This window comes from Triplophysa rosa, linkage group LG13 (assembly GCF_024868665.1).
Source record: "Triplophysa rosa linkage group LG13, Trosa_1v2, whole genome shotgun sequence".
Classification (NCBI taxonomy): Eukaryota; Metazoa; Chordata; class Actinopteri; order Cypriniformes; family Nemacheilidae; genus Triplophysa; species Triplophysa rosa.
In genome coordinates this window covers 24248300-24275787 of record NC_079902.1, presented here as the reverse complement: position 1 = coordinate 24275787, position 27488 = coordinate 24248300, and the positions used below count along the sequence as shown (strand labels likewise).

General features: G+C 40.6%; 2 protein-coding genes across 2 annotated transcripts; one reads left to right on the top strand and one right to left on the bottom strand.

The window, feature by feature from the left end:
• Nucleotides 1-8704: 8704 nt before the first annotated feature.
• wdr1 (WD repeat domain 1) lies at nt 8705-19629 on the bottom strand. Its single transcript, XM_057348919.1, has 15 exons — nt 19499-19629; nt 18674-18795; nt 18491-18581; nt 18273-18420; nt 18014-18194; nt 17776-17853; nt 14404-14484; nt 14094-14327; nt 13834-13921; nt 13588-13744; nt 10710-10797; nt 10521-10631; nt 10229-10402; nt 9682-9826; nt 8705-9441 (listed from the first exon to the last, which is right to left on the bottom strand). The coding sequence occupies exons 1-15, from the start codon at nt 19512-19514 to the stop codon at nt 9335-9337; spliced, it is 1821 nt and encodes a 606-aa protein (XP_057204902.1). The 5' UTR covers nt 19515-19629; the 3' UTR covers nt 8705-9334.
• A 124-nt stretch (nt 19630-19753) lies between these two features.
• Nucleotides 19754-25636, top strand: LOC130563425 (zinc finger protein 518B). Its single transcript, XM_057348916.1, has 2 exons — nt 19754-20878; nt 22649-25636. The coding sequence occupies exon 2, from the start codon at nt 22809-22811 to the stop codon at nt 25632-25634; it is 2826 nt and encodes a 941-aa protein (XP_057204899.1). The 5' UTR covers nt 19754-20878; nt 22649-22808; the 3' UTR covers nt 25635-25636.
• The last annotated feature ends 1852 nt before the right edge of the window (nt 25637-27488 follow it).

The following is a 27488-nucleotide window of genomic DNA, read 5'->3' as shown; positions in this document are numbered from 1 at the left end:
TCTCTTTAATATTGTGAGTTTGTTTTAATTCGTTTTATCTGTTTTAATGTATCTGTACTCTGGAAGCTGTAATCAAAATTCCTTGTGTGTGCATGCTACACGCATACTTGACAATAAAATGTTCATTCACACTATTAATTGTGTTTCCTGTGTTGTCTGATATTGCTGATTCTAAGAGCTCTGTTTAAAATGCATTCGTATTTCCTTTGCGTTTATGTTTCTAATGTAAATGTTTCATTTGTGTATTACATGTCTAATCGTTACCACAAATAACCACTAGATGACATAAGCATATAAAGAATGACGTTCTTCCTCGTCACCGTTGTTAAGAGCTCCTCCTCTAAAGGAAGTTGCGAAGTTGTTGAGCTGGGTTTTCGGCTCTCACTAAATCCTTGGTGTTTCGAGTCTGACGTCATCACCCAAACGTGTTTTTTCGTCAATTTTAAGAATCATAGGTAGTTTAAATGGTTAGAGTAATGTTAAGGTTAGGGTAAAGGTTTCGTAAGACTTGAAACACAAAAGATTTAGTAAAAACCAAAAAGCGTTTGGTGAGGATTAAGTGTTAATGGAGGGGTTAGGATTAGGTGTTGTTGGACTTTAAAGGCAGTCCTGCATGTTCAAAAATTTGTACTGAGACGTTCTCCAAAATTAAGCAGAAGTTTTATTATCAGATGTAAAAAGGAGTAACAAAGCTTTGGGTTGCCAGTAAATCACCACGCTCTCCACCACAAGCCAACAACCCAAATATTCAAATACACCCCTATTTATAAAGTATGTGACGTCGCTCGTATCTTCTGACTCCTCCTCTGCCTTTTAAGGAGTGCTTAGAGAGAGAGAGAGAGAGACACTTCGAGTCTCTGCTGTTTGTGTTGATTCAGTGTACACACGTTCAGTGATGTTGTTATTTACACTAGTTTACACTTACCACATATAAAACTGCTTGGACAATTGTGTGTGTAAGGTTGAGAGGTCAAAGGTTAAAGCAGAACTCACAGCAGCAGGTGCGTTGACCACAGACAGATTATATCCGTACAGAAAGGACGAGCCCAGAGCACCAAAGAACGCAGCGGAGATCAGACTAACGGTCAGACGCTGTGGAGAGAAACACACACACACACACACACACACACACACACGCACGCACACACACACACACACACACACACACACTGAATCATCTATTGGGCGCGTCTGCCAAGGCCTTCAAATCTTCTTATGGGGTTGCGCTCGTGATTTCTTTCATTCACTTCTTTGCTCTTTGGGGGTTTTGGGGAAGCCTAAATGTGCCGCAGAAAAGCAAAAGCGATTACTTGCGTCCTTTTCTCAAACACACACTGAGAGTATGTCTTTTGTCGCGATATCCAATTTACACGTTATGATTTGAAATGATGCGAGTGTGTTTTATATTCTCTCCTACTACTTGTAAGTCACTTACTCGCTTGGGATGAAAGCATCTGCTAAATGACTAAACGCATGACTGATTATTGGGTTCTGTCGACTTTTGTCGCACCGCTCGCGCCCCGGAATGGAATTATTCTTAATTCCCACAAAATTCCCACTTAATTTCCCACAAAGTTGTTTTGCGCCGAATACTCATCATGCATTACTCTATCATATTTAGCACTTTAATTCATTACGGCAATGTTCTTAACTTGAACCGGTCTGTAGGAAAGGCAGGCTGTCACGTCACTGACAGAGAGAGGGGAGGACAGTAACTCTCCAGAATGTATACAGGTGAGATTTGACTATTGACGAGGTTTTCTTAATTGTGACTTAAAAGGAATTAAACATATGAAGTGTTTCAAAAATCTTGTTTTTTATTGTGCATTCCAATTACTATCAATCAAACTGCAGTGGGTCTGTTTTGATTTAAGCTACAATAACTAAAAAAAATTAACACAATAAAAACATGATAACATAATAAAAAAACATGATTTTTAAAAAATTTTGGAACCAAACTCTTCATATATATATTATTTTATGTTCAAATCGTTAAATAAAATTGGTTATATAGTAAAGGCAGTGTGTTCCAATAGTGTTTACTATGGTAGACTATTTGCTATCATTTTCCCAAAACTACTACTAGGGTGCTCTAAAATGCCAACTGGTATTGTATATAGAATTTATTATATGAACGTGTACATTACGTGCATATTTTGTTTGGCCTTTGAGGGTCACATCACCTGACAGCTGCCCCCCCCACTTATAAAATGGCTGCTACGCCCCCTGGTTCAAATAACATGTCACGTCACATGTAAATGTATTATCACACCACAGAGTTATGTGTGTGGTTCTGACGGTTGTGTCGTCAGTGTGTCTGCGCTTTAATCTACAGGGATATTGACAGAATCACTCTCTCTCCGATCAGCACATGATATTTGTAGGAGATGATGTGTGATACTGGAGCAGCAGGGTTACTGTTAAGCCCCGCTCAGACCGCCAGCAACACCCAGCGACAGTGACCGTTGGCGACAGGAAGTGGGCGTGTCTGGCGACTCGACAAAGTTGAGATTTGCTCAACTTTATGCAAATGATTAGTGACTTTCGGGAGCGACTACCAATAGGAGTACAGCAGCGGAGCTCACTTCAGCCGTCTCTCGTCTGGTACCGCAGGGTTTGTTTTAAGGATGCACCGATGTGTTGGCCACCGATATTAATCGGGCGATATTGCATTAATTTAACACCATCAGCATATCAGCATGAAGGTTTATTCATTAACTGCATGGAGGCAACGAGTTGCATGTCTGAATAATCCAATGTTTTTCTCGGAGCCAAATAATTAAATAGCAACAGCACAGACTTTATTTCAGTTTATTAAAGAAATGTTCAATGTTAAGTCAAATATGAGTTAATGTTGTTAATAAAATAAATCACATTTGAAGATAGTCATGTTGTCATATTATATCTTAACTTGGGCATCTCTTAAAATGTTAAATGCTTCCAATTCATGTTCGGTAAAATTAATTTAATGCAGAAAAAACTAGCTAGTATTGTAAAGTACTATGCAATTGACCAATATCGGTATCAGACGATAGTTGTTTGTTAAAATCGGTATCGGTCAAAATAACCCTATCAGTGCATCCCTAGTTTGTTTATAAATGTTTCTAGGACAACCAAAGCTAGGAATGCCTTGTCGCCCTTGTAGCGAGAGACTGGCGACACAATCGCTGGCAGTCTGAACGCAGCTGTAGTGTTAATTAGTTAAATCAGATGCGCTGGTCACGGGAAACGCTGATCTGACAGCAGTGAAATCCACCGGCACAACAGAATAATTGTGTGATTTATTATCTTTAACCTGGACTGACAAAAGAAGAAAAACTAATTCTCCATGGGAAGATCACACACAAACACACTGATAATCTACATGAGAAGACATCACACACTTCTATTGTTCTGAATGAAATCTGTTAAATCCATGGTAAAAGCTGTCCTGTAGCTCAGTGGTTAGATCATGGCGCTAGCATGACCTGGGTTGGATCCCGGCGGATTGCACATGCTTAGAAAACAAATGTACAGTCTAATGCAAAGTAAGTCGCTTTGGATAAAAGCGCCTGCCAAATGCATAAATGTAAATGTAAACTACCATGGGACGAGTCGGACGACCCAACTGAACGCGCACGCACACACACCTGTTCAGATGGAGCTTTGACATCACTGTTGTCTCTGTGCGGTGTCTGCTTAATTTTGGTCTTTTTCTCCATTTCTTAAATCCAGATCACTGAAAGACACACACACACACACACACACGCTTGCGCAGCTATCTTTATGAGGACATACATTGATGCAATGCAATCTCTAGCCCGTCACCCTAACCATCAGAACTACATGCCTGACCCTGACCCTAAACCTAATTATAACCTAAACCCTAAAAGCAAGTCTTCAACTCAACTCAACTTTATTTATATAGCGCTTTTACAATTTTCATTGTTACAAAGCAGCTGCACATGAGACATATTGACTATAAGCAAAACAATTAAAGTTGTACCTGCAAAACCAATTAAAGTTGAAAACACAGAAAACAGACATACCCACGTACAAAACACTCCACACACAATATGCACACGTACTAACACACATAAATATAGACACACACACGGATGCGCACACACACACACACACACACACACACACACACACACACACACACACACACACGTTTGATACTAGTGAGGACATTACATAGACTTCCATTGATTTTATATCAGGCTTATGATATATTCTATCCCCTATCCCTAACCCTGACCCTTAACCTAATAACCACACAAACATGTGCCCTCTATTACATTTAATTATCAATTAAATGAGCCAATTATCAGCCTTTTTATGTAGTGAGGACCAGTCAAATGTCCTCACAAGCAGGTTCACACAAATATAGCTTAACCAGTGCACACACACAACATAACCCAACTCAACACCGCTGAGACACAAAAGCACACACATGAATGACACACACACACCTGTAATTTCACACTGCTCTAATTTAAACACACACAACTCTCTCTCTCACACACACACACACACACACACACACACGCACACACACACACGTAAACCTACACGGCTGAGACACAAAAACAACACACCTGAAACTCCACACTGCTCTAATTCACACACGCGTGTAACTCCACACATCTGCACAGAGCCAGAGAGACGGTCATGCTAATGTCACTGAATGCTGCTCAATCTGCTCACACCAGTTAATGTTTCAACACAGTTTCTATTAAATATTCACATGTTGCATTTAAAATCCTACACAACGCAAGAACACGAAAAAGACAAACCTCACGTGAAACTGCTGTCCGTCGGTCGGTCTGTCTGTCCTCATAAACCAACACAGTACAGAATCTCTACATCAGGACAGAATCACTGTGTACCTTTCAGGACGAAGTCCAACAAAAACACCCGAGCCGCTGTGTGCCCTGCAGCGCCCCATCACAGAAATGTGACTATATGCTAGTTTGAAGAATCTCCCAGAATTCAGTGAGCCTTAAAAAAATAAGGGTGTACCCCAGTCTCATATTCATCTACTGGTGTCAAGATGACTGTTAAGAGATGTATGAAGACCGGTTCATTTCACAACCGCAAAGCATCCCATATTACTGCGTCTTTGCTCTATCAGGTACAATTACAAAACAATCAGCTCTAAAACAAATTAAAAGTGCTCGTTTTACAAGAAACACCATCAGGATACTGTAATACAGTCATATCTGTACATGCTGTGACGTCATGTGACCTCTGTGATACTCTATAACTGAATCAAACACAATAAAACCATAAAACTTTTAAAACACTCTGGAAAACATTTGCTTACACGAGACCATAAAATATTTATAAAGATCAGTATCTCATCTACAGCGCGTGTTTGAGGGCCTTACACATACTGTACTAAAACGTACTATAACACACAGACGTGTGTCCAGATAGAACGTACTACAGTATGTTTGCATTGTCATGTCACACATGTTTTTGTTATATCACAGTTATACACAATCAACTCACGGTTCTATTCTATCCAACATTTAAAACAATGCACAAATACATCGTGAAATAAGTAAGGGATAATGTCCAGGCAGCCGGTTGTTATTGTAGAAATAATCCCCTCCAGTGTGATCAGTGTGAAGCGGAGGGTCTTGTGTCTCACTGAAGGGGCTTATTTCTGCCATAACAGCTGGTTGCTTGTACATTATCCCGCCTACTTGCCACATGAGAAAAAACTGGACATGAAATGTGAATTTGAAAAATTTTATTAGCTCATTTTTACCGAATGCAGACCTTCTGCGAGGAAAAGACGTTTAGTTTCAGTTTTAAGGTAAGAAACGACGTTCAAATGTCACTAACAGGCAATTTGGTTTAATCATTTGTAAATATAATGTCATATATATTATTAAAAGACATATTTATATTTAATTTGTCTAAAAAACCTGTCAAATGATGCATCCAGGTTACCCTGCGTTATTAGTTTTGAGAGGTTATTATCTGGGAATAACGAACCTGCAAATGTCTCGACTGGCCAATCAAAATCAAGCATTCCAACGAGCCGTGTGATAAAGGGTTTGAGTGCACACCTTCCAGCCAATCAGAATCCAGTATTCAAAAAGACCATGGTATAAAGAAATGTATCCTTAAACATCATTACAAAAAGTGAAACCTGACCAGATATAATTGAATGCGGCATTAGATAGATAAAATATAATGATTTATATATTTCACTGATAAAAATCCACCCGTCGCCTTCTCCAATCAAGCATCAGCATGTGCTTAAATGATACATTCTGATTGGTGCGGCTACTTCATTCATTTTGCTCAATCTTAATTCCATTTAGACACAAATAAAATGTCTAAATGTAAAAATGTTTCTAACTGCTGATGAAATTAAAATAACCTGAAGCGGAAGACGAATAAGGAGTTTGTGTTTAGACACATTCATACAGAAGTTGAATTCAACTGCATGAATCCGATGTCTAGTAAACCTGTGAACTATAAAATAATCATTTCCTCTCTTTTCTGTTTCCCCTCGATTCTGAAAACATGACCAAACATCAATCTGTTAGTCTGAAATCACTACAAACTGAACACATGTATTTCGACACACGCGTATGGAGCAGAATTTCTAAGAAGAAACAGAACCGATCATAAACTCACTCAAGTCTGCAGTCTGGAGCAGTTTCTGTCTGTCTGTCTGTCTGTCAGGAATCTGATCATCTGCTCCGTCTCTCTCACATGAGACTCATTACAGTAATTCACTTACTTTTCCATTCACACACACAATTCAAACTGAATGTATTAATGGACCTGAACCAAAATTCATCAAGACATACAAACCCAATGAGCTTACACACAATTGACAGTAATAATTGAGAGTATTATGAATATTTGTAGTAAACGAATGAGATTTGACAGTAGAGGTGAATGCTGCCCTCTGCTGGCCTCATTCGACTTTCACAAACTGACCCGAGACATTAAAACCTTTATGTTTCTGCAGCTTCACTTGTATTTTCACGTCTGTCAACAAAGCTTAACAATGTTTTGAATAAAGAAAATATAAACGCGTTTACCTTTACAATCCCGATAGCTTCGTTTCTCCACCTGAACACAGACTCATGTCTGCGAAATCCCTCAGATGTTTCTCATTGTTCTCTTTGCGTTTTAAAGGACAAACTTTTAAAAGGTTACTTCGTTGAGTGAGTTTTAGGGTAACAATTGTGTTTATTATGAAAGCCTCTCATATTCCGATTTATAATGACTTTTATACATAATGCTCGTCGGTGTTTGAGTAGAGACTCCCGCTGTTTTCCCGCTCTCGCGCTGCGCAGGTGCTTCTTTTTTGTCATCGACGCGTCACAGTCACGTCATTCATAAACTTTATTAAAACACAGTTGTCAAATTAATTACTGTTTGCACTGTGGGTCAATAGACGGCAAGATATTTAGCAAAAAACTTCCCTTGTACAATTAATTAATAGACGTATATATTGCCAGAGGGGAACTGGAATCCCCTGGTTGGGCCTGGGTTCTCCTGAGGTTTTTTTTCTCCATTAGAGTTTTGGGTTCCTCGCCACCGTTTGCATACTGTTTTGCATCTGCCTGTCCGGGGGGGCTGCTTTAGAATTTTAAAGTTTTACTTAATTAACATTGCATATAGGAATTTATAGTCCGTTATATTTGACCTGTGCTTCTCTCTCCTTTATCTTAAATGTGTGCTCTCACTGAGCGTGTGTGCGCATACTTGTCTGTGTACTGTGTGTGTGTGTGTGTGTGTGTGTGTGTGTGTGTGTGTGCGTGCGCGTCCGTGTGTTAGTACGTGTGCATATTGTGTGTGTGGAGTGTTTTGTACGTGGGTATATCTGTCTTCTTTGTTTTCACCTTTTTCTTGTTTTTGCAGGTACAACTTTAATTGTTTTGCTTATAGTCAATATGTCTGAACAGCTGCTTTGTAACAATGAAAATTGTAAAAGCGCTATATAAATAAAGTTGAGTTGAGTATTATGCATCTGGGTTCATACATGGAAATTACAATCAAAGTAAAACGCCAAGATATAAAACATTAACTTTACGCTAAACATCATTTAAAGTCCTAGTGAAATTAAAAATGACAATTCTTATTTTTTCATGAAATCTTGCATCGTTTATTGTACATAGTTTATCAATGTGGGTCATTTTCTTTTTAAATTCATGTACCCTCATAATCTTCAGTTAAAATCTGTAAATGCACTTCCGCCCTTAAATGACTATTCATCAAATGACGTAAATTAGATGGCTTGGGCGGAGCATCCGTTAACTCCTCCCCTTCAAATGTCAGTCTGCTGCCAGTTTCATTTTAAAATGCAACAGATGTTTTTACACATCCAATCAATTGGCAGTGAAAAACGCAAGCCACGCCCTCTAATTTCCTCCTTTGAAATTCCTTTTCACTCGGAAATGTGTCAGAATACGGAAGTAAAAACTATCGTAACTTCCGGTTCACGGGGACTTTAAGGGATAGTTAAACTATTTACTCATGTCCTGTGAAACCTGTATGAGTTTCTTCTTCACAACACATAAGAAGATATTTTGAATAATGTTGATAATCAAACAACATTGAACCTCATTGACTTGCATTGTATGAACACAAAATCTTCTTTTGTGTTTCACTTAAGATATAGTCACATACAGATTTACAAACCTATGAGAGAGAATAAATAAAATAATTTAAAGGTGACCAGAAGTTGCATAAAAAGTGTTTTATTATCATTAATAATATAATTATGAATCACATCCACTCAATGAAAAATGAACCAGAGAAATTCGAACATAAACCGTAAATAAACAACATGTGAGGGTTAGAGGAGATATAGCTATTGTTACACCAGCTCCGACACGTTCTGCTGTTTATTTCTCATGATTATTGCTCCCTTACACCCTCTCAACACACACACACACACACACAGGCGAGGAGACGTCCGCCACAGAGCTCCTGGAACACACGGTCACATTAGGTTTCGAGAACTCCCGGCCGGGCGATGAATCCCTGATCCCTGCTTCTGGAATGTCACAATGACAGAGTTTCCGGTCAGATTGGAAGATCAAGTGCTTCAGTGTTTCTGAGTTCATGTCTGTCTATCTGTGCAGCGATACACAACATCTTTCCATTGTGTGTTTGTTTATTAGCTGAATTACTTAGGAGCTTCTAAACCGCGTGTGAAACGCACATGGCAGCAGTGACATACGGACAGACACTAGACAAAAAGCCATAAAGAGAGAGAGAGAGAGAGAGAGAGAGAGAGAGAGAGAGAGAGTGAGAGAGAGAGAGAGACGTGGTCTCTTTTCCTGTTGATCCTGAGATCTTGTGCGTGAGTTTAGATTTTTAAGGTCCACTGTTTCACACAGGAGTCGTGAGAGGTCGTGACGAGCGTGTTTGGATTGAGCCACGCCAGGCCACTGACGTGATGCAGGCGATGAGAGTCTGCCACACAAACACAAACAGATTTCATATCAATACACAACCAATAACATTGTGAAACACATCAGTTCTGACAAATACAGAAACGGATGAAAGATTTGACTTTCTTCAATGAACAAGGAGAATCAGTGATCAGAACATGCCAAAAAACATTGAAGTAATTCTGCAAAACATTTTTGCGTTCCACAGAAAAAAAAATAGCAATACGTACTTTTTCAAGGTAAACTACACTGTGTGTGTTACCTGGGATTTTGATCCTCTTGTCAGGATTACTGACCGTCCACACATAAACCATCATGTCCATTCCACCGGTGGCAAAGTGTTCATTGTCAGGTGACCAGGCCAAACAGACCACCTTCGCGTGATGTCCGTAAAACTCATTCTTCTCCTTAAACACAAACATTCATCAAACTTGAGACATCATCTAATCTCTTCACTAAAACATGAATTTCAAGTCAGCTTTCAGAAACCGAAATGCCCTTTCAAATCTTTCTAGAGCTCTGAGATTATCACATGTTATGTTGGATCATAAAAGACAGCGGTGGCGTTTCAGATGGGCCAGTAAACCACAGACTGGCCTTGTTTGGTCATTCTTAATGCTTGGTGTGATTGTCTGCCTTTTTATCTGCGGTGTTGTAATGTTGGTTAGGAAAACAATACACAACAAAAAATACACCCAGAATCAGGACTGCTGCAAAGCTAGCGATCAAAGTTCTTATTATAAAACTTCACTTCAGATTTAGATTGTTAGAAAAACACAAAACTAATACAGCTGATCAGTCTGATTTACCATGTATCCGTCAGCGACAGTGAACACACTGACAACCTTCTTCTCATCCGTGACTGCGAGGAACGCCCCGTCCCAAGAGTACGACATGTCCGTCACAGGCCCCTGAACATCCAGAACCTTCCCATCATCCTTCAGGGTGTTTCCCTGAACAGAGTACAGGTGCACCTTTGCATCCTACAGCAACGGATCAAAGAAAAACAACCCTGTGAACCTACCCGAGCAGATGTAAACACTGAAACGCACCTAACCGCAGTGGACCAGACAGTTTCAAGACGTGTGATTGGTCACTTACAGCTCCGCCCACAGCCACAGTTCCACCTCCGGGTTGACAAGCGACAGCTTCTGGCTCGTACCCGAGACCGTCCAGAGTGAAGAGCTTCTTCTTGTCTTTCAACAGAACCAGCTGCACAAAACAACCTGCCTTTATTCCGTGTTGTTACACATATATGACAGCACATGTTGTGTGATGTCAGTTCTGTACCTGCCCAATACACGCAGTGACAGCGAGACCTCCCGGACCAACGCTTACACACTTCGGCTGCATGTCCATTTTTATCACATCAGATGCACTAACACACAAAAATAACAGAACGTGTTTTGAGTATCAGCTTCAACAGTGCACATGATCTGATCTGATCTGATCTGATCCCATTAGAGCAGTGGTCGCCAACCCGTCGATCGCGATCGACTGGTCGATCTTTGAGACGTTACTTGTCGATCCCCAAAAGTAGGCTAATACGAAAATGGAGAGACAAATATATTGTGCCTGATCAATGTCCAGGTTTGCAAGTGCATCTCTCTTTCTCTTCATTCAGCGGTTGTATGTTTTTAAGTTCTGCATTAATCTTTTCACGGCTGTTTAAATAATGATTCCCTGCGTGAGTTTTTAATGCGACCGTTATCATTAATCACATTTCATTGTGATGCGCGACTGCGTGTGATCGCTCTTCAGTGTTTCTAATGTCGGTGGTCAGTGATCAAACGCAAAATGACTCGCGCATGCATTGGCGTAACTGTCATTTGGAGGTCACTATACTGTTGCGGTGCATTACGCTTAAAAACAGTTTATTCATATGACATAAAAATGTCACTTGTTCGTTGGCGTTTTTGTGCTTTTACACTGGATGCGCAAGCAAGCGCCGCGGTTTCATACTGTCGGCGTATCTGGAATCGCGGCTCTCTGTCTTCAGCGAATGTAACTTACGAGTGTGAGCAACGGGATATGGTGAGAAAGCGTCGCATTTTAATGTTGAGCTTGTCTGAAAGACAACATCGGTCTATTCACAAAGTTGTAATAGTGAATGATCCGCTGGTCTGTCAGTGATGGTAAACTGCACCAGTACTATCTCATGCGGGAGATGACATCTGCTGATATCCTATTTATGTTTTCAATTAGCCTAATATGATAGCCCATTCCATCCTACTACCTTTAGCTATTTTATGAAACAGATACTTATTACCAAGACATTATTAGACGGGTAAAGTAAATAGATAAATGATTTAAAATAAATAATTAACGTTGTTGTTATTATTAGGGCCTATTTATAACATTTCCATCTATATGATGTATTTACTTAATAAAAGAAAACTAAATAAATGCATCATAAAGAACAAATTTTTATACAGTAAATACCTATATAATTAGGGTCTTGTTAAACTTATTCTTAACCTCATTTTAATGTCAAGCTGTCATGTTTGAATTAAAGTTCTTGAACTGGTGTTTTAATTGGTGTTTTTCACCTCATTTTGGCACACTGAAAGTGGCAACTCTACATGTTACAGAGTTTGCTTAGTTGCATCTGAAAAGTGGAACAAAGAATTTCAGGTAATTCAAATAGACCCACAATTATAGACTAAATAAAAGGCCTCAAGCAGGAGGTTCAATCTGGGCTGTTTTTATTTTCAACTTTTTGAATGGTAGATCTTGCCTTTCATCAATTCTGACGTCGGGGATCTTAGGCTCAAAAAGGTTGGTGACCACTGCTTTAGGGTAACAAGCAAACCAAAGCACACCCACAGCATTAAACTCAACATCATCACATCTCACAAACATTTACGTAGAATTTTATAACTTTTTTTACATAGCGCCTTTAAAAGTAGCATCTCAAAGCGCTTTACATAAGAAAAAGAAAAAAAGTAAAAGTAATAGAAATAGAAATTCACAATTATAATAAATTTCAAGGAAAATAACAACAAGATAGAAACAAACAAAGAACAGATAAGAATAAAAACAGACAAACAATACAAAGCTAAACTATATACGCACATAAATCGCATAAAAGCTACCCTAAAAAAAGTCTGTTTTATTTTTAAAGTCAGAATGTAAAGGAGTAGTTCACTATAAACTGAAAATGCCATGATGATGCACTCACCCACATGTCATACAAGCCACCCGTGTGTTTATTTCTTCCGTGGGAAACAAACTGAGGCTTTTGAGGAAGCTTTCCAGGTTTCTTCTCCATATAATGCACTTAACCGGCGGGCTGTTGGTTAAGGTCCAAATTTCAGTTTCATCGCAGCTTCAAACGGCTCTACACGACACCAGCCGATGAATAAGTGTGTTGTCCAGCCAAACCATTAGTCACTTTCCAAGAAAACTAAACAATTATATACTTTTTAAACTGCCTCTGCGAGCACGTCCACGACTTCCATATTACGTAAACACGTTTGAAAGGTCACGCGTGATGAAGATTTCAAAAGATTAAAACATCCATGACATGCACATGAATGGACTATTTGAAACACTAATCTTGCACAAAGACATATAACGTGTCATTCAACATCCAAGAACTTTTGAACGGTCTTCTTTCTTCACACTTGTAAACGCTGGGTCGGAACTTCCGCTTACGTCACGTGACGCGTGCCCTTTCCAACGTGATTACAGAGTACCTGACGTCGTGGACGCGCTACATGGAGGCACTCCGAGGCAGAGCTAGCTGTGTATTTGTTTAAAAAGTATATATTTTTTCGTTTTCTTGGAAAGTGACTAATGGTTTGGCTGGACAACACACTTATTCATCGGCTGGTGTCGTGTAGAGCCGTTTGAAGCTGCGATGAAACTGAAATTTGGACCAACATCCCCCGTTTAAGTGCATTATATGGCAAAGAAGTCTGGAAAACTTCCTCAAAAGCCTCAATTTGTTTCCCACGGAAGAAATAACTCACGGACGGCTTGTATGACATGTGGGTGAGTGACATCATCATTTTCATTTTATAGTGAACTAGAGACCCTTAGAGAAGAACTGAACTACAACAAATCAACTTGAATTTGAATGACCTGAACAATGGTTATAAGAATAAACTGACAAATATACATTTTCCATTGTTCATATTCATTCACGGAGGGCAGATGATCTCACCTGTACTCTTTCTTCTTGAGGTCAGTGTAGCGAACCGTATCGTCCATGCTGCAGGACACCAGACGACCGGACTCATCCACGGCCATCCTGGAGACCTGGTTGGAATGTCCCTTCCCCAGAAACTCGTCATTATCTCCGGTCTCCGAGTCCCAGTAATGTGCACACACACAATGTCAAGGACAAACACTCTCACAACATTATTAGAACACAATCTAACCGTTCAATCACGAGAGAAATGAAGGATATTAATGTGTCCATCATGACTGCCTGAATAGATGTTGGATCGTCCGTCCGCCTTATGAACCGTGAGACACTGGATGGATTTAGTGTGGCCCTGCACAAAAACACACAAAACCATCAACAACCTCACCGCTGCGACTTGCACAGTCTGCACTATTTCTGCAGCGTGTGTTCTATCACTTCTTTTGACAACACATGCAAATAAACCACATTCCCAGCAGACCCGACAATCGGAATGTCAGGGCACACAAACGCGCGTCACTCACTTTAATGGTGCGCAGCGGACGGTCAGGGTTATTTCTGTCCAGATAGTTGATGTAGCCGGACAGAGAAACACTGAGCAGGTGATTCTTCTGCCACAGACAGCCCAGCTGCTGATCCAGAACATCAGCGCCCATGTTAAAGGTCGTCACTGTCGTCCCGCTGCCGACATCCCACAGTTTAACGGTCTTATCTCCTGACGCCGAGATGAGCTGCGTGCTGTCAGGACTCCAGCTGACCTGAGAGACAAACATCATCATCATCATCATCTTCTTTATTTCAGAGTTTGTGAGCCGTAGACGCACTGACACTCACAGCATAAATGCCACCGGCATGAGCATTCTCTCCACCCAGAGAGCCCACCTTCTCCCCAGTCTTCCCATCATACAGCAGAATCTGAAACAAGAGAAACAGGAGAGAGATGAGTCGCACAGAATGACTCCTACAGAGACAGAGAGAAGCTCCACACACGGTAGCGGGCGGCCTTTGCTAGGTTTCACCAGTTTCAGTTGAGTCGCGCCTCACCACAGAAGGGCCTCCGCTTACACTCGAAAAAGAACATTTTCCCCTGCCGTCACGCCACGCATGCACCGGAGGAAATGTTAAAGGGACTTGAGGGAAAAGTGACGTCAAAATGATTTAAAAAATAAACATTAAAGTCACCATGAAACGGAAGTTGCGATTGACTTCTTTTCCGTATCGTGACGTGTATCCGAGTGAAACGGCTTCTGAAATTAGAAAAAATGTAGGGCGGGCTTTATATTGCCCTTCGCTTTTTGATTGGTTTGTTGTAAGTTGGGCCTGCAGGAGAGGGCTAAAAATGCCTGGCCATTGGACAGTGAGTATCCACGTTTTTCGCAATGCTCGGAATTACCCATTATGCCTTGCGAATGCTCGTAGGGCTGATGCTTAAGACTTCCGGTTCGCCGCTTGATCCCATTAGTTGGCATTACCAAGTTAGCTTGAAAGCTTTTAAACGGACGTTATAATACTTTTATGTCATTTAAAACAGACATAATGTCAAAGAGCAGTGCCTTAATGATTTCACAGGGGCCGCATGGGCATGAGTTTTTAACCTAGACCGTAAAAAACAACTTTGTTTCTCACCATAAGAAGTTGGACAGCGACATCTACTGGGATGATGGCATTAAACTCCAGCCAGCAGGCACATTTGATATGTCGTCTTATGTATGTAGACGGCCAAGAGCTTTAAATGTATAAAAACACTTTACGCAGCGTTAACATTGGACGATTTCTTTGCCATAACCTTCAATAGTTCACATTTCTAAAGCGGAGGTTACCGAGTCCAGTGTTCTTAACAGGGAGTCATAATCTAACGGGAAGATTTTGATACTCACACCAGATAAAAATAAACCTGATCACATCGCGTAGGATCTTTTATAAAATAACGCAGTATTGGAGACATCTGGATGCTTCAGTGTGACTGGTTCTGGTATGTCATGTAGCGATACAGCTGCTGTGTGGTTAAACGTGCCTTTATTTGTATATGGGATTACTTTTGTGTCAATAAAAATGAACGCAAACTTACAAAAATGAACAAAAACACACAATGAGAAAGAAAAAAACAGTTTGATAATGTAAACAATAAACTCAATAGCGGCCATAAGTCCCACTTACACGTGAGATTTGTGCCAGAGAGGCAAACGAAAACTTGAAGCGTGAACGAGAACTCGGAAAGTGCAAATGAAAAATCTAGCAGCGAATTCAAAACTTTTATTTGCAAAAACAAAACTTAGAAAATTGTTACGAAAAACAGCAGTTTATTTGAAAATCATTTCACATTCTTGCAATTGAGTTTATTGTTTTCATTATCAAAGTGTTTTTTTTTCTTTCTCATTGTATATTTTTGTTCGTTTTTTTAAAGTTTGCGTTCATTTTTATTGACACAAAAGTAGTCTCATGTTTGTAGAGCTACAATGCGGACTTGGCCAAACATACACTTAAATACATACATTACAAACAAAATACTTTTAAATGGTGTGTATATCCTGTGTCATCCAATGTGAATACGTATGTTTGAATACAGCATAACTGTAATATTAAACTTAAACTTCATTTGATATTAAAATAAATTATTATAATGTCACTTAGACCTTGATGTATGCTTCATGTGTTAATAGGGATGTACTATGCAATAACAAGAAAGTAAATAATCTCTCACAACATTCAAAACACTACTTAAAACCCATCTCTTCTGTGAATACTTGACAGACAAATAAGTAAAAAAAACACCTAGCCCTCTCTTTCTCTCAACAGGTAACGTTATTGGTCTGGCTTTTGTTGAAACTAGCAACTTTGTATTAGCACCTGTTGTACAGTATTATTGCTCCTGTATGACATATCGCTTATTGCTCCCTGAACTCTCTGTAAGTCGCTTTGGATAAAAGCGACTTGGATAAATGACTAAATGTAAATTTAAATAACGAAGTAAACAAACATGTTGTGATGTTTTAGAGAGAATGCAGTAGTCAGATCTAAGACCGAGTTGTCTTTAAATGTTATTTACTTTAGGCTCTTGTTGTGTCACGTGGTAACACTCGTTTCTGAGCTTTCTGTGGCTGTTGTGACAGCTTATTACCGCATTAATTATTCGAGAAACTTTATTTTTAACCATTAACAGAAATGTCCTCTAACATAGTAACAAATACAAAACGGAAGTGCGGCGCATCTAACAGGAAGTCACTCGCGGTAATGGCGCCCTCCTTGGAGACGTCAAGAAAAAGGTGAATAGTCCTACCTATTTTTTGTTGCTGACGTCATGTGGTGAAGAGTTATTGAGAGGAAGAGAGGAGTTTAATGTTTTTGATTAAAGATTACAAGCGCAAATGAATTTTAGGAAAATAATGGTGTGCAGACAAATCATTTATAATAATCACTGCAACACTGTGTAAAACACTTTCCTGTTTGATGGAATGGTGACTAGAAATCCTGTAAGAGTTATTTTAAATTGAAATATGTGCCACCATGGCATTAAACGCAACGTTATGTGAACGGGACATCCCTATTATTTAGGGATGAATATTTTCTCCACCGACTAATAAACTTTTGACAACATTTTTGATATTTACATCTTACACTTTCTTTTAACACAATTATGCTCAAAATGTTTGCTCATTTTTATTCCTCACAAATAATCTATGGGTTAAAACATAACTATGACAAACCCGCTTATATTTAACATAGTTTTATGAATAAAAATAATATAAGCATTACAACACAAAAGAAAATAATTGTTATTTTAATAAATGCAACAATAAAACAAAGACAAATTCCCTGATATTAAACGAACGAAATACAAACAAACCTTCTCTTGCCCTTTTGTCTCCGCCATCGTCCTGACGGGCCTGATTTAAAAAAAAGACTGCAGAGCACGCACTTATAGAGCAGACGCGGCTTAATTCATCTAGCGTCCGACTGAACAAAATTTTCTTTATTTCTATAAAAAAAAGAATCTTTTAGTGATTGTAAAATAGTTCCGTTGAAACAAATAAAATACAGAGTGGATAGAACTCGTTTACTGGCCGAAATATAAAAATATTAAATACAGCGTTTATAAAATAAATGGGGGCCTCCATTTGTTTCTTTCAAACGGGCCTCCCCGGAATTGCAAATGCCACCCCTGACCAAACACAAAGATGTTCTTCTCATTGAAATATAAACTCTCACCTGACCGTCTGCACCGGCCGATGCGTAACGATTCCCATCAGGAGAAAAGCGCACAGAGTTGACGAACCGACTGTGATCCTGCACACACAAACACATCACCAATAATAAGCTTTTCTGCACAAAAACACCGAAATCTGTTAATCTGGTGGAGTCACAGCACACAGTGTTGTGTTTCTCTCTCTTGGATTCATTCTGCTTGTTCTCTCCTGACGTGTGAGGACGACACAGACAAACTCACGCTTATGGTGCATTTATATTTAAAGGGCGGTCCCTCCAGGAAGGTGGTGCAGTTGTCGTCGCTGCCCGTCACCAGACGATACGGCCGCGTCTGCTTGATGTCAACGCTGTTGATGATCTTACTGTGACCCACGATTTCTCCCACCGAGGAACCCGTGTCCCAGAGAAACACAGCCCCGAACCTGCGCAGCCAACAATGTTCAATCAGATTTCTGTCCGACACCGACCAAACGCTCCTAGAATCCAAATCGGTCACTCACTTCTCTCGGCCCTCCCCCACCACGGCGATTCTCTTGCTGTCTTCGGTCCAGGCGATGTCCTTGATCTTCCCTCCGAACGGCTGATACTCGTACTTCAGCAGATGCTCCTTCTGCGTGGTGTCCCAGATCCGGATTTTCCCGGACACATCTGCAGAAGAAGAACCCGTTTAAACGCCGCACAACCTTGCAGACGAACAGCAGATGTCACGCTGACTCACCGCCCGACGCGATGTAGAACCCAGTGGGGGCGTATTTCGCTACGATGACCTGATGAGGATGTTCAGTGTAGATGTCTGCGATCGCAGGGTTCTGAAAACGACACAAAACGTCACGACCTTAAACAATTAACTCTCATGTGAAGATATCAACACCTAGAAACAAATGCTCATCATAACACTTACGTCAATATTCCTGATAATGACACTCTTTCCATTAGTATACAAGAAGTTGTTTCCTTTGGGGTCTCCGCCCAGGACTTTGGCCACGCCCCTCTCCATTTGGGGCAGGCTGGCAAACACGCGCTCTGCAGAATAACACAAACGGTCAGATCACAAAGTTCTGAATTCATGAAATGACGAAGAGGCGCTGAGAAAACCGGCATATTCTCGGCTGATTTGAGGGAAACGAAACAGAATTAAACACGGTCACAGTACTACACTTTTAATGCTAGCAGACACCCAAAACAAATGATTCCATTTATTTCATAAATCAATCAATAAAGTTTTGTGGGCACAGATTCAGTTGAGAAGTCCACACACCCGTGACATCAGGCTGGAGTACACTAGAAACATCACAGTATGACATTAGAAATCTTTTCATAATTTCTGGTGAAGTATGGCATCATCACAGTATTCACAGCTGAATACACTCACTGAGACATGAGGTGTGTGTCATTGTGTAATATAACAGCGCAGTAACACACAGACATTCATAAACACACACACTCTCTCACAAACTCATACACAAACACACACGAGCGCGCGCGCGCACTGCTGCTGCTTTCTTCACGAGAATCCATCAGCGCGAGTGCGATGAGCAGAGCAACGAGTAACCACACCATACTATAGCACAATTATCGTTAATAACTCAACTATACTAGCATGACCATCAACACTAGCCCACACGTTTGCATTCAGTCAGCGAACACACACACACACACACACACACACACACACACACACACACAGGCTCGCGCTCGTAGAGATCAGACACAGCATCAGACTTACTGAGCTCGTACGACATATCGCCTTATTTCCTCCGGTAAGTGAAATGAACGCAGGTGAAACGGGCCCGTCCGGATCTCAGCACTTCTGTCACCGGCTGATCCCTGAACGCGGAAGAGGCGGCGGCGCGCGGCACGTCTCGGCTTTGCCTATATATGGTAAAGACCGTTCGTCTCGCTCACACGCCCAGCAGGAAGTGACGTTTAGCTGGAGAAAATGCACGACGATTTAAAGGACCGTCTTTTGATTAGTTGTTCGATTATTTTGTTCACATTTTGAGTTTGACTGCTCAGTGCTCATGATTGTTTGCAGTGAAATACGTCCGTACGTGTGCTACACGAGGCTATAAGATGTGACGTGCCATTGGTTTCATCACGATGATCCATGTTTAGTGTACATTATTATGTTATGATAGAATGCCATGTGTTCGTTTGACGAAAATACCGCTAAAATAATGTGAGAAAAACGAGGAACAGTAGGTTCGACACTGATCTTCAGTCCACCCGAAACGTCAGACACGTGTTGGAACAAATAAAGAATGCTGCAATTGTCCTTTTAAGGGCTGGTAAGGACAATACCCAAAACCACTACAAAAGAAGAACGAGACACTAGTGATTTTGCACTAAAAACAACTAGCTTAAGATGATAAAACGTTCCCACGTCACGTGTAAAAATATATGAAAGTATACTTTAGTACTATAACTCATTCAAGTGTTGTTTATTTGTTTCATTAGTAAAGAGTGCCACATAGTTTTCAGATGGATACATTTCGAATTCACTTTTGCACATTTGTGAGGTTTACGAAAGATGTAAACATGCAGGAAGATTTAGATCCCCCAGAGAAAATGTGTCTTTTATGTACTCATCTTCGTGGGTCATTTACAGGAACTACTTGTCTGAATTGTTCTCATCCGATATTAAACGGTTAAAATACAAAATCAAAGTATTTCAATTGAAAATAAACACCAGTTGTTTTCCTGTTACGTAAAGGAAGGGTCATGTGACTAGATATGGTTACAGCATTATACTGACCGAACATTTGTTCGAAAGTGTCAAACATGACTCAAACCGACAGTATTACCCGCAAACAGCCGCCATATACTCTACAATCTACCGTTAATCACGCGTGTGTGTACATTTTTCTTGACGTAACAAGATCGCTGTAAAATGCGGGAGCGCGCGTGAGCTGTAGAGCTCTACTGAGGCAAACAGCCAATCAGGCTCTCGTCTTTTGTCACGCGCCTCGTGCCCCCGCACCCATACTGCGCACTCACAGCAGCAGAAAAAATACATTGTGCAGACAAAGATGGAGTGAATAGTTTGAAGGATGGAAGATTTTAGCGTATCGCTCGGTGTTTTTTTGAAGAAGAGCATGCTTTTAAGGTTAGTATAAAACGAGTTGTTGTTATAATCGCTTCGGTCATCATGGCGGCTGCGGGTTGTGCTCGAGACACATTTGTCGAGTACACGCACAGGAGATCTTGAAATACGTGAGCGGCGCATGCCTGAGGGCTGCTGCGAAGGGCTGTTGTTTTGTTTCGTGTTCATTCATCTCCATACTGCAAAAAACGATCTTTAGTGCTTGATTTAGCTCTGACAAATAGGATCCTGACTTAATTCGTGGTGAAGAGATCAGACAGGACTGAGTTTCTGAAGTGGTGTCAGCTGGTTCTAGTCTAAAAACAGAGATATTCTTGTCCTCATGAACTGCAGAAAAAATCTAAAACTGTACAAATGATTCTGAAGGTTATTTTAATTTTAAAGCACTCATTTTGTTCTGAAATAGAAATGGTTTAGAAAAATGTCTTTCAAGGAATAGCATTTATTTTATAATGTCAACCAATTCATTTACATGAAATCATCATAATTTGGAAGTAATAAGGTATTTTCCATGCTGTTTTTAAACCTGACTCGAAAACACTTTGTTTTGACGGATGCCCCACATTTAAGACTTAAAGTCCCCCTGTGGTGAAATTCAAGTTTTTAATCTATAATTTTAAACCATTGCAGAGTATTTTCTCCATAAAACTGCAGTTTACCAAAGACAGTTTAAAAAAATACAGTTTAAAACTGCCTCTTTTTACGACATCATAACCCTGTAACCAATCACGTTAACAGATTCGAGCTATAGGTGCATAAGGGGCTGTGTCCACCTAGGCACATTTACAATTGAAAAAACACGCCGGTCGCAGGCGTAAACGCCTCGGTGGACACACGGCTTAAGGATGGCATTGAAACAGCCGCTGCTGTTTCAGCTCTGCTTCTTAAACACGAGCACACGCTGCTCACACGTCAAATGAGGCATCTAATGCTGCATTCCAGACAACTTGGATTTCGGATATTATGTCATAAAATATCCGACTTCCGACCTCAATAGGTTCCAGTCAACCACGCGTCACATTAGCATTTTACCACGTTATGTCACTATGAGATGCTTACAGAACGTAACAGCAGTCTATGTTATCATTATATAGTAGCTATTCAAACGTAGGCATTTGTTCACAGTTTCTGGATGTATTAACATTCATGTTACATGCATATTACGTGTTGTAAAAGTAGTTTAAAGTTTGTTTACGGTTCACGTAAGGTTGCGAAGGGCTAGTCACCATCTGGTCCGTGACGTCAAATGACGCGTCTCGCTGAGGTCGGGGTTGATCGATCTGCCCCGAGCTCAGAGTTCAGATAACCGACTTCGTTTGCCGTTCCAGACGAGGTCGGCAATACCCGAAATCCGAGTTGTCTGGTTTGTCCGAGTTGTACCCATAATCAACAGTACATATGAAAACTTTTTGCAACATTTTCAAAAATGTATAAATACTACATGTAACAGAAAAAGCAATTTGGTACACATAGTAAAAACATTGTTACTCACATGTGTTTTGACATTACTCTCAGATCCATTGTAGTCTGCACGACACGGCATTATCTTTTATTTTCAGTCTCTCCGAAAGGTCTGCATCTAACTCGGTCTTGTAAAAAATAAAACTACAAAGCACACAAACTGACATTAATTCATTTAAATCAAAAGTTTATCTATGCTAACCTGATGTTAAAATTACAAAGCTGGGCGTTGGCACTGCTCTACACTTTATTGACTCTTCTTGAAGTTTATTTCTAATTTCCTAAAACCCTCTTCTTTTCTCCATTGTGCAGGTTTAAAAGGTGTTCTAAAACTCAACACTTGACTCGCTGACCTTCAGTGTAATCGGCCCTAAAGAAAAGATCTTCAAGCTGCAGCAAATGTTGATTGCTGTGAATGTATCCAATGCATACTGGAATCACTAACCTAATGTTCTCACCCTAATGTTTCACCATGCGCTCACAACAAAGTTTCATGTCATTTTTGAGCAAAGATGAAGCTGTACCTACTAAAGACAATGATCGTCTGTGCTGTGCAAAATGCCGGTTTTCAACCAAAGACATGGACCTGTTCCAGAGGCATGTGTCTCATCATAAAGAGGTGACATTCTCTTGTGCACTCTGCAGCCATGTTTCCTACTCCATAACAGAGTCTCAGAAACACGTCGTCTTGCATACAGGCTCGTACCCATATCGATGTAGCTTCTGCTCCTATGGAGCTGTGCGGAGAGATTATATGGTGAAGCATATTCAGCGTATACACAAGAGATCAGCGGAAAAAGGTTTTTTTACTAATTTTGATGAAACCACCCCATCCTGTGGACACCCATCAGTCACTGACACTCACAGAACATCAGGTTGGCCTGAAAGGACTGAGCATTGTATGAATCCCAGCACAGCTTCTCAATCCAAAGGAAACGCTCATGTCGAATACCTTAGCGGAAGTCAACCGAGAACCAGTATTTCCAAGACTGTTAGCAAAACCAGCAGTGGACATTCCTACTTGACCTGCAGCAGCACAACAAGACAATGTGTTGCCAACACAACACTTGCTCAGACACAGTTCACAGGTGCAGCTCCCAGCTACGCTTCCAGTGCGAGTCACTCATTAGGCAACACTCTACAGGTGGTTCCAAGATCTGGGCAAGAGAATGGAAATCTGTCAAGTTCTCTGGTCAGTGGGGATAGTCAGGTGGGAAAGGTGGGTTGTAGCAAGCCAACCTTAGAAAAGCCTAGTCAGAAAGCATCTGGTTGTACAGAACCACCTTTGAAAAGCCAGAGGAGTGGTGTTCCTGAAAGGCCAATCCATTCCAAAAGCATTTCCAAAGTCCAGGTTCAACTGCCCGTTGAAATGACCAGCCCACTCAGACCGCTTCTCAATATGCCGTCGGGAGCATTAACCCAGAGAACCGTTACAACTCAGAATGGCCAAACTGATCATCGGGTCAGTCAGTCCGTAACGGGGACAAACAGTCTGACATCACAGAAAAAGAGTTTGACTGCGGCACTCATCAACAGTCAGGTCAAACATTCTGAAAGAAGTCCAGTGGTTTCCACACAGAGAGAACAAACTACAGAAAAGAGCAGTCGGCTGAGAACAACCCCCATAATTCTCAGAAGGTCATCAGCAAAGAAGGCAAGTCAACTATCCAACGTTCAAGTGGAACTGTTAGCACCATTAAACCAACCCATTGAGCACAACAAGCCTTTGACTGTGTCCTGTCCAGAGGAGATCAATATTCCTGCTGGCTGTTTGGTTGAGTTGGTTGAGGTGAAAAATGTCAACGGGACTCGTGAGCTGGAGCTTCGCCTTGTCCCACCTAATGGAACCCCACAAGACCAGAAGTACACTGTGGACGGACCAACACCAGTCGCTACTGGAAAAGACATGTCATTCAAATGTCAAGTTGCCACTGAGTCTACAGCCAGTCCATCGATGTCTTTAACCTGTCAGACGGTAAAACAGCAGCCACCTTCAACATGTTCTGATGTTCAAAGTGTCAGAAAAACTCAACACAAACCTCAGCGTTCCTCAGACACAGCAGTTCAGACCACGAACAAGCAGAACCTGAAAAGCAACAGTCCAGCGTTCAGACCCTCTGTGGCGGCTTGTGAGGGTACAGAAGTGAGTTCTGAAGGTCTTCCTGTGATCTCATCAGTGTTTTCTCTTTGTCCCACACCCACATCCACTGCAAGTGTCTCTCAATTAGTGTCGGAATTTAACAACAGCACCTTGCAAACCAATGGGCCACTATTCAAGCTACAGCGAGGGTTGAAAGTCATTTCAGATGATGAAAGTAAGACAGCAGCAATGAAAGCGTCAAAAGAAAATGTGCCAAGCACGGAGCGGTCAGTGGTCTGTAGCATTAGCATTAAAAAGGAGGAAGAAACTGAAGAGAAACCCAAAGTTGAAGATACGGAGGTCAAAGAATCCAAAACAGAGCTTGAGACTGTTGAGAACACCAAAACAACTGAGACTTGTGGTCAAGAGAATACAACACAGAACATGCTTGAAAAATGTTCTAATCTTAATGCAAGAGATTTGAATGACAACACAAATGTGACTAACTCTCTGACAGCGTGCATGCCATCCAACAAGAAGACTATTTCAAATAAAGACAAGCGAGATTCTGAGTCTCAATCTGGAAATGACCTTGATCAACGCAGTTGCCAAGCTTCCCTCATGTATCCTAAAGTGGCTTTGGTGAGGATTCCAAGTTCACTGCTAGAACCCAACAAGAAGGTTCCAGAGACGCCACCACAGGAGGAGAGTTTGACGGCACGACCTGTTCTCTACTGCAAGTTAACCGAGCAGAATGTGTCCAGTGGTCATGAAGGAGCCATCAAGTTGATCTTAAAAAGAGACTTCCCTGAAGACCAAAACCGCCATGCACCTCCTCGTAAAAAACACAAAAAGGGAAAAACCAGAAAACACAAGTTGCCATCGGTTTCAATGAACTTTCAACGTTTTTTGTCTAAAGATCGTGAGCTGAGATTAACTCCTCTGAAAGAAGACCAGCTTGTCAAGCTTCCTGGTCCAAACCAACCTGTTGTGGTTCTGAATCATCCAAATCCTTCAGTTCAGATGGTCAGTGTTGGCGTCCAAACCCTGAAGAACTATAAGTGGATACCTTCGATCCATCACTCGAAGGAACAGACGGAGGTTCCAGTCAGCAAACAGTCTTCATTGAAGATGAAACTGAAAAAGGTAACGGGACAAAAGTATCGAGTAATAGAACTGGTTGTGAGAGGACTTTCTGAAAAACTGCTAAATGTCTAGTATTGACTGATATTGATTGAGTATAGTATTATTGACTCATAAATCAGAACTGTACCAGTGTTTATAATTATAGTGCCATTTTAAACTAGTTGTATTTTAACATTTTTAACTTGTATTTATGCCGCATTTTATTTCACTATATTACCTTCGACTGAAGTCTTTTCTAGACCTTCTTGAGACATTTAAGCTTAAGTTATAGTCGTGCGTAGTTACGGCGTAGCCTACGTACGTAGACGACGCCGTCGTGAACATTTATGGTTCTGCGTTGAGAGTATGCGTCGTACTGCAATTACACCGCCGAAACGCTAGATGGCTCTTTGTGTTTTCACGGGTTTGCTCTTCTTCGCCGATGTTTTGTGTGTATGCTAGTGTTTGCAAGCGATGGAAGCTGATCGCATCTTAACGGAGTTGGAGCTGATCGAAGTAGAAAAACAGTTACTTTTAATTAAATCACTTCAACAAAAAGCTAGAAACCAGAGATGTCGATGCTCGCCATGTTGTTCTTTTGTGGACTCTGAACTTGCCGTAAGAAGACGCCAGAGAAGAAGACGCCAGAAATGCGTAGAAGGAAGTACGATGCTGCCAAACCGACCAATCACAGCGCTTGCGGTCCGCGTAGGGTCCGCGTTGAGTTGACGCGTTGTTACATTTTTGGAGAGGTGCGCGTCAGGCTACGGCGTAGGGTACGCACTGGGTACGCGGCTCTGCGTAGGCTATGCCGTAGGTCCTACGCAGAACCATAAATTGGCCATTAGATGTCTTGTGTTTTAGGTCAACATGTTGCTAATCTTGCTGCAGGATTTTTTTCCAGTTTTTTTACTGTATTCATTGTGTTCTACGTCTTCACAGTTACCTATCTGTGCCCTTATGTAGCTACAGTATGTTTGATCCGTTATATGGATTTGTATTGAAAATGGATTTGAAACATTGTGCCAACATAAATGTCCGTTCATAAGATGATATATATATATTTACTTGTCATAATTGCACTCCATCTTTTTGAATAGAATTGTTTGTCATATCGATGTTTCGTGTCGTACACCACTGAAGTAAAATGTGTTCATGTACTGTTGTGAATCTGTTCTGTCCATGCTCACAGGTTCATTGTTAATGTACAGTGTTTGTCCACAAATACATTTCTGAACATTATCTTTCTTGTACTTGTACTCATGTACTTTTCAGTATGTATACAGATTTAGCATTTCCACACTTTTGTGTAACATTCACAAAACTGTTAAGATTGTAAGATTTGTTTATCACTTCTGACTGATATCTACCTCAAATCATCAAACTACAACTCTTAAGTGTTCAATAGCTACGTATACATGCAACCATAATATCTGCTAGTAAATGGATTGAAAGCTCAATCGAATTGAAAAGCATTAAAAAACAGTTAAATGAATCCAATTGAGCTTTAACTAAATTACATTTCCATCGGATTGGAAGGGGTGGTGTAAAGAAAGGGAGAAAATTAAACACCAAAACATTTAAAAAGCACTCTGTATTTGGTGCAAGAAACTAAATTATATAAGGCAGTGGGAACATACCTTATTTGTTCTTATTACACGGCTGGTTGGAATGCTTGATTCTGATTCTGGCCAGTCGCGACATTTGCAGGTTCATTATTCCCGGATAACAACCGCTCAAAGCTAATAACACACGGTAACCTGGATGCAGCAAAATATTTTGACAGGTTTTTTTGACAAATGAAATATAAATATGTCTTTTAATAACATATATGACATTATATTTATAAATGATTAAACCAAATTGCCTGTTTGTGAGATTTGAACGTCATTCCTTAAATCGGAAACTAAACGGCTTTTCCTCGCGGAAGGTCTGCATTCGGTAAAA

What these genes read in the sequence shown, in the direction of transcription:
- LOC130563425 (XM_057348916.1), top strand. Translation starts at nt 22,809, where the DNA reads ATGCGCTCACAACAAAGTTTCATGTCATTTTTGAGCAAAGATGAAGCT.
- wdr1 (XM_057348919.1), bottom strand. An exon ending in GTTCTACATCGCGTCGGGCG is followed by an intron (nt 18,421 to 18,490) that starts GTGAGTCAGCGT and finishes CTTCTTCTGCAG; the next exon opens with ATGTGTCCGGGAAAATCCGG. An exon ending in CTGTGGCTGTGGGCGGAGCT is followed by an intron (nt 10,403 to 10,520) that starts GTAAGTGACCAA and finishes CCGTTGCTGTAG; the next exon opens with GATGCAAAGGTGCACCTGTA.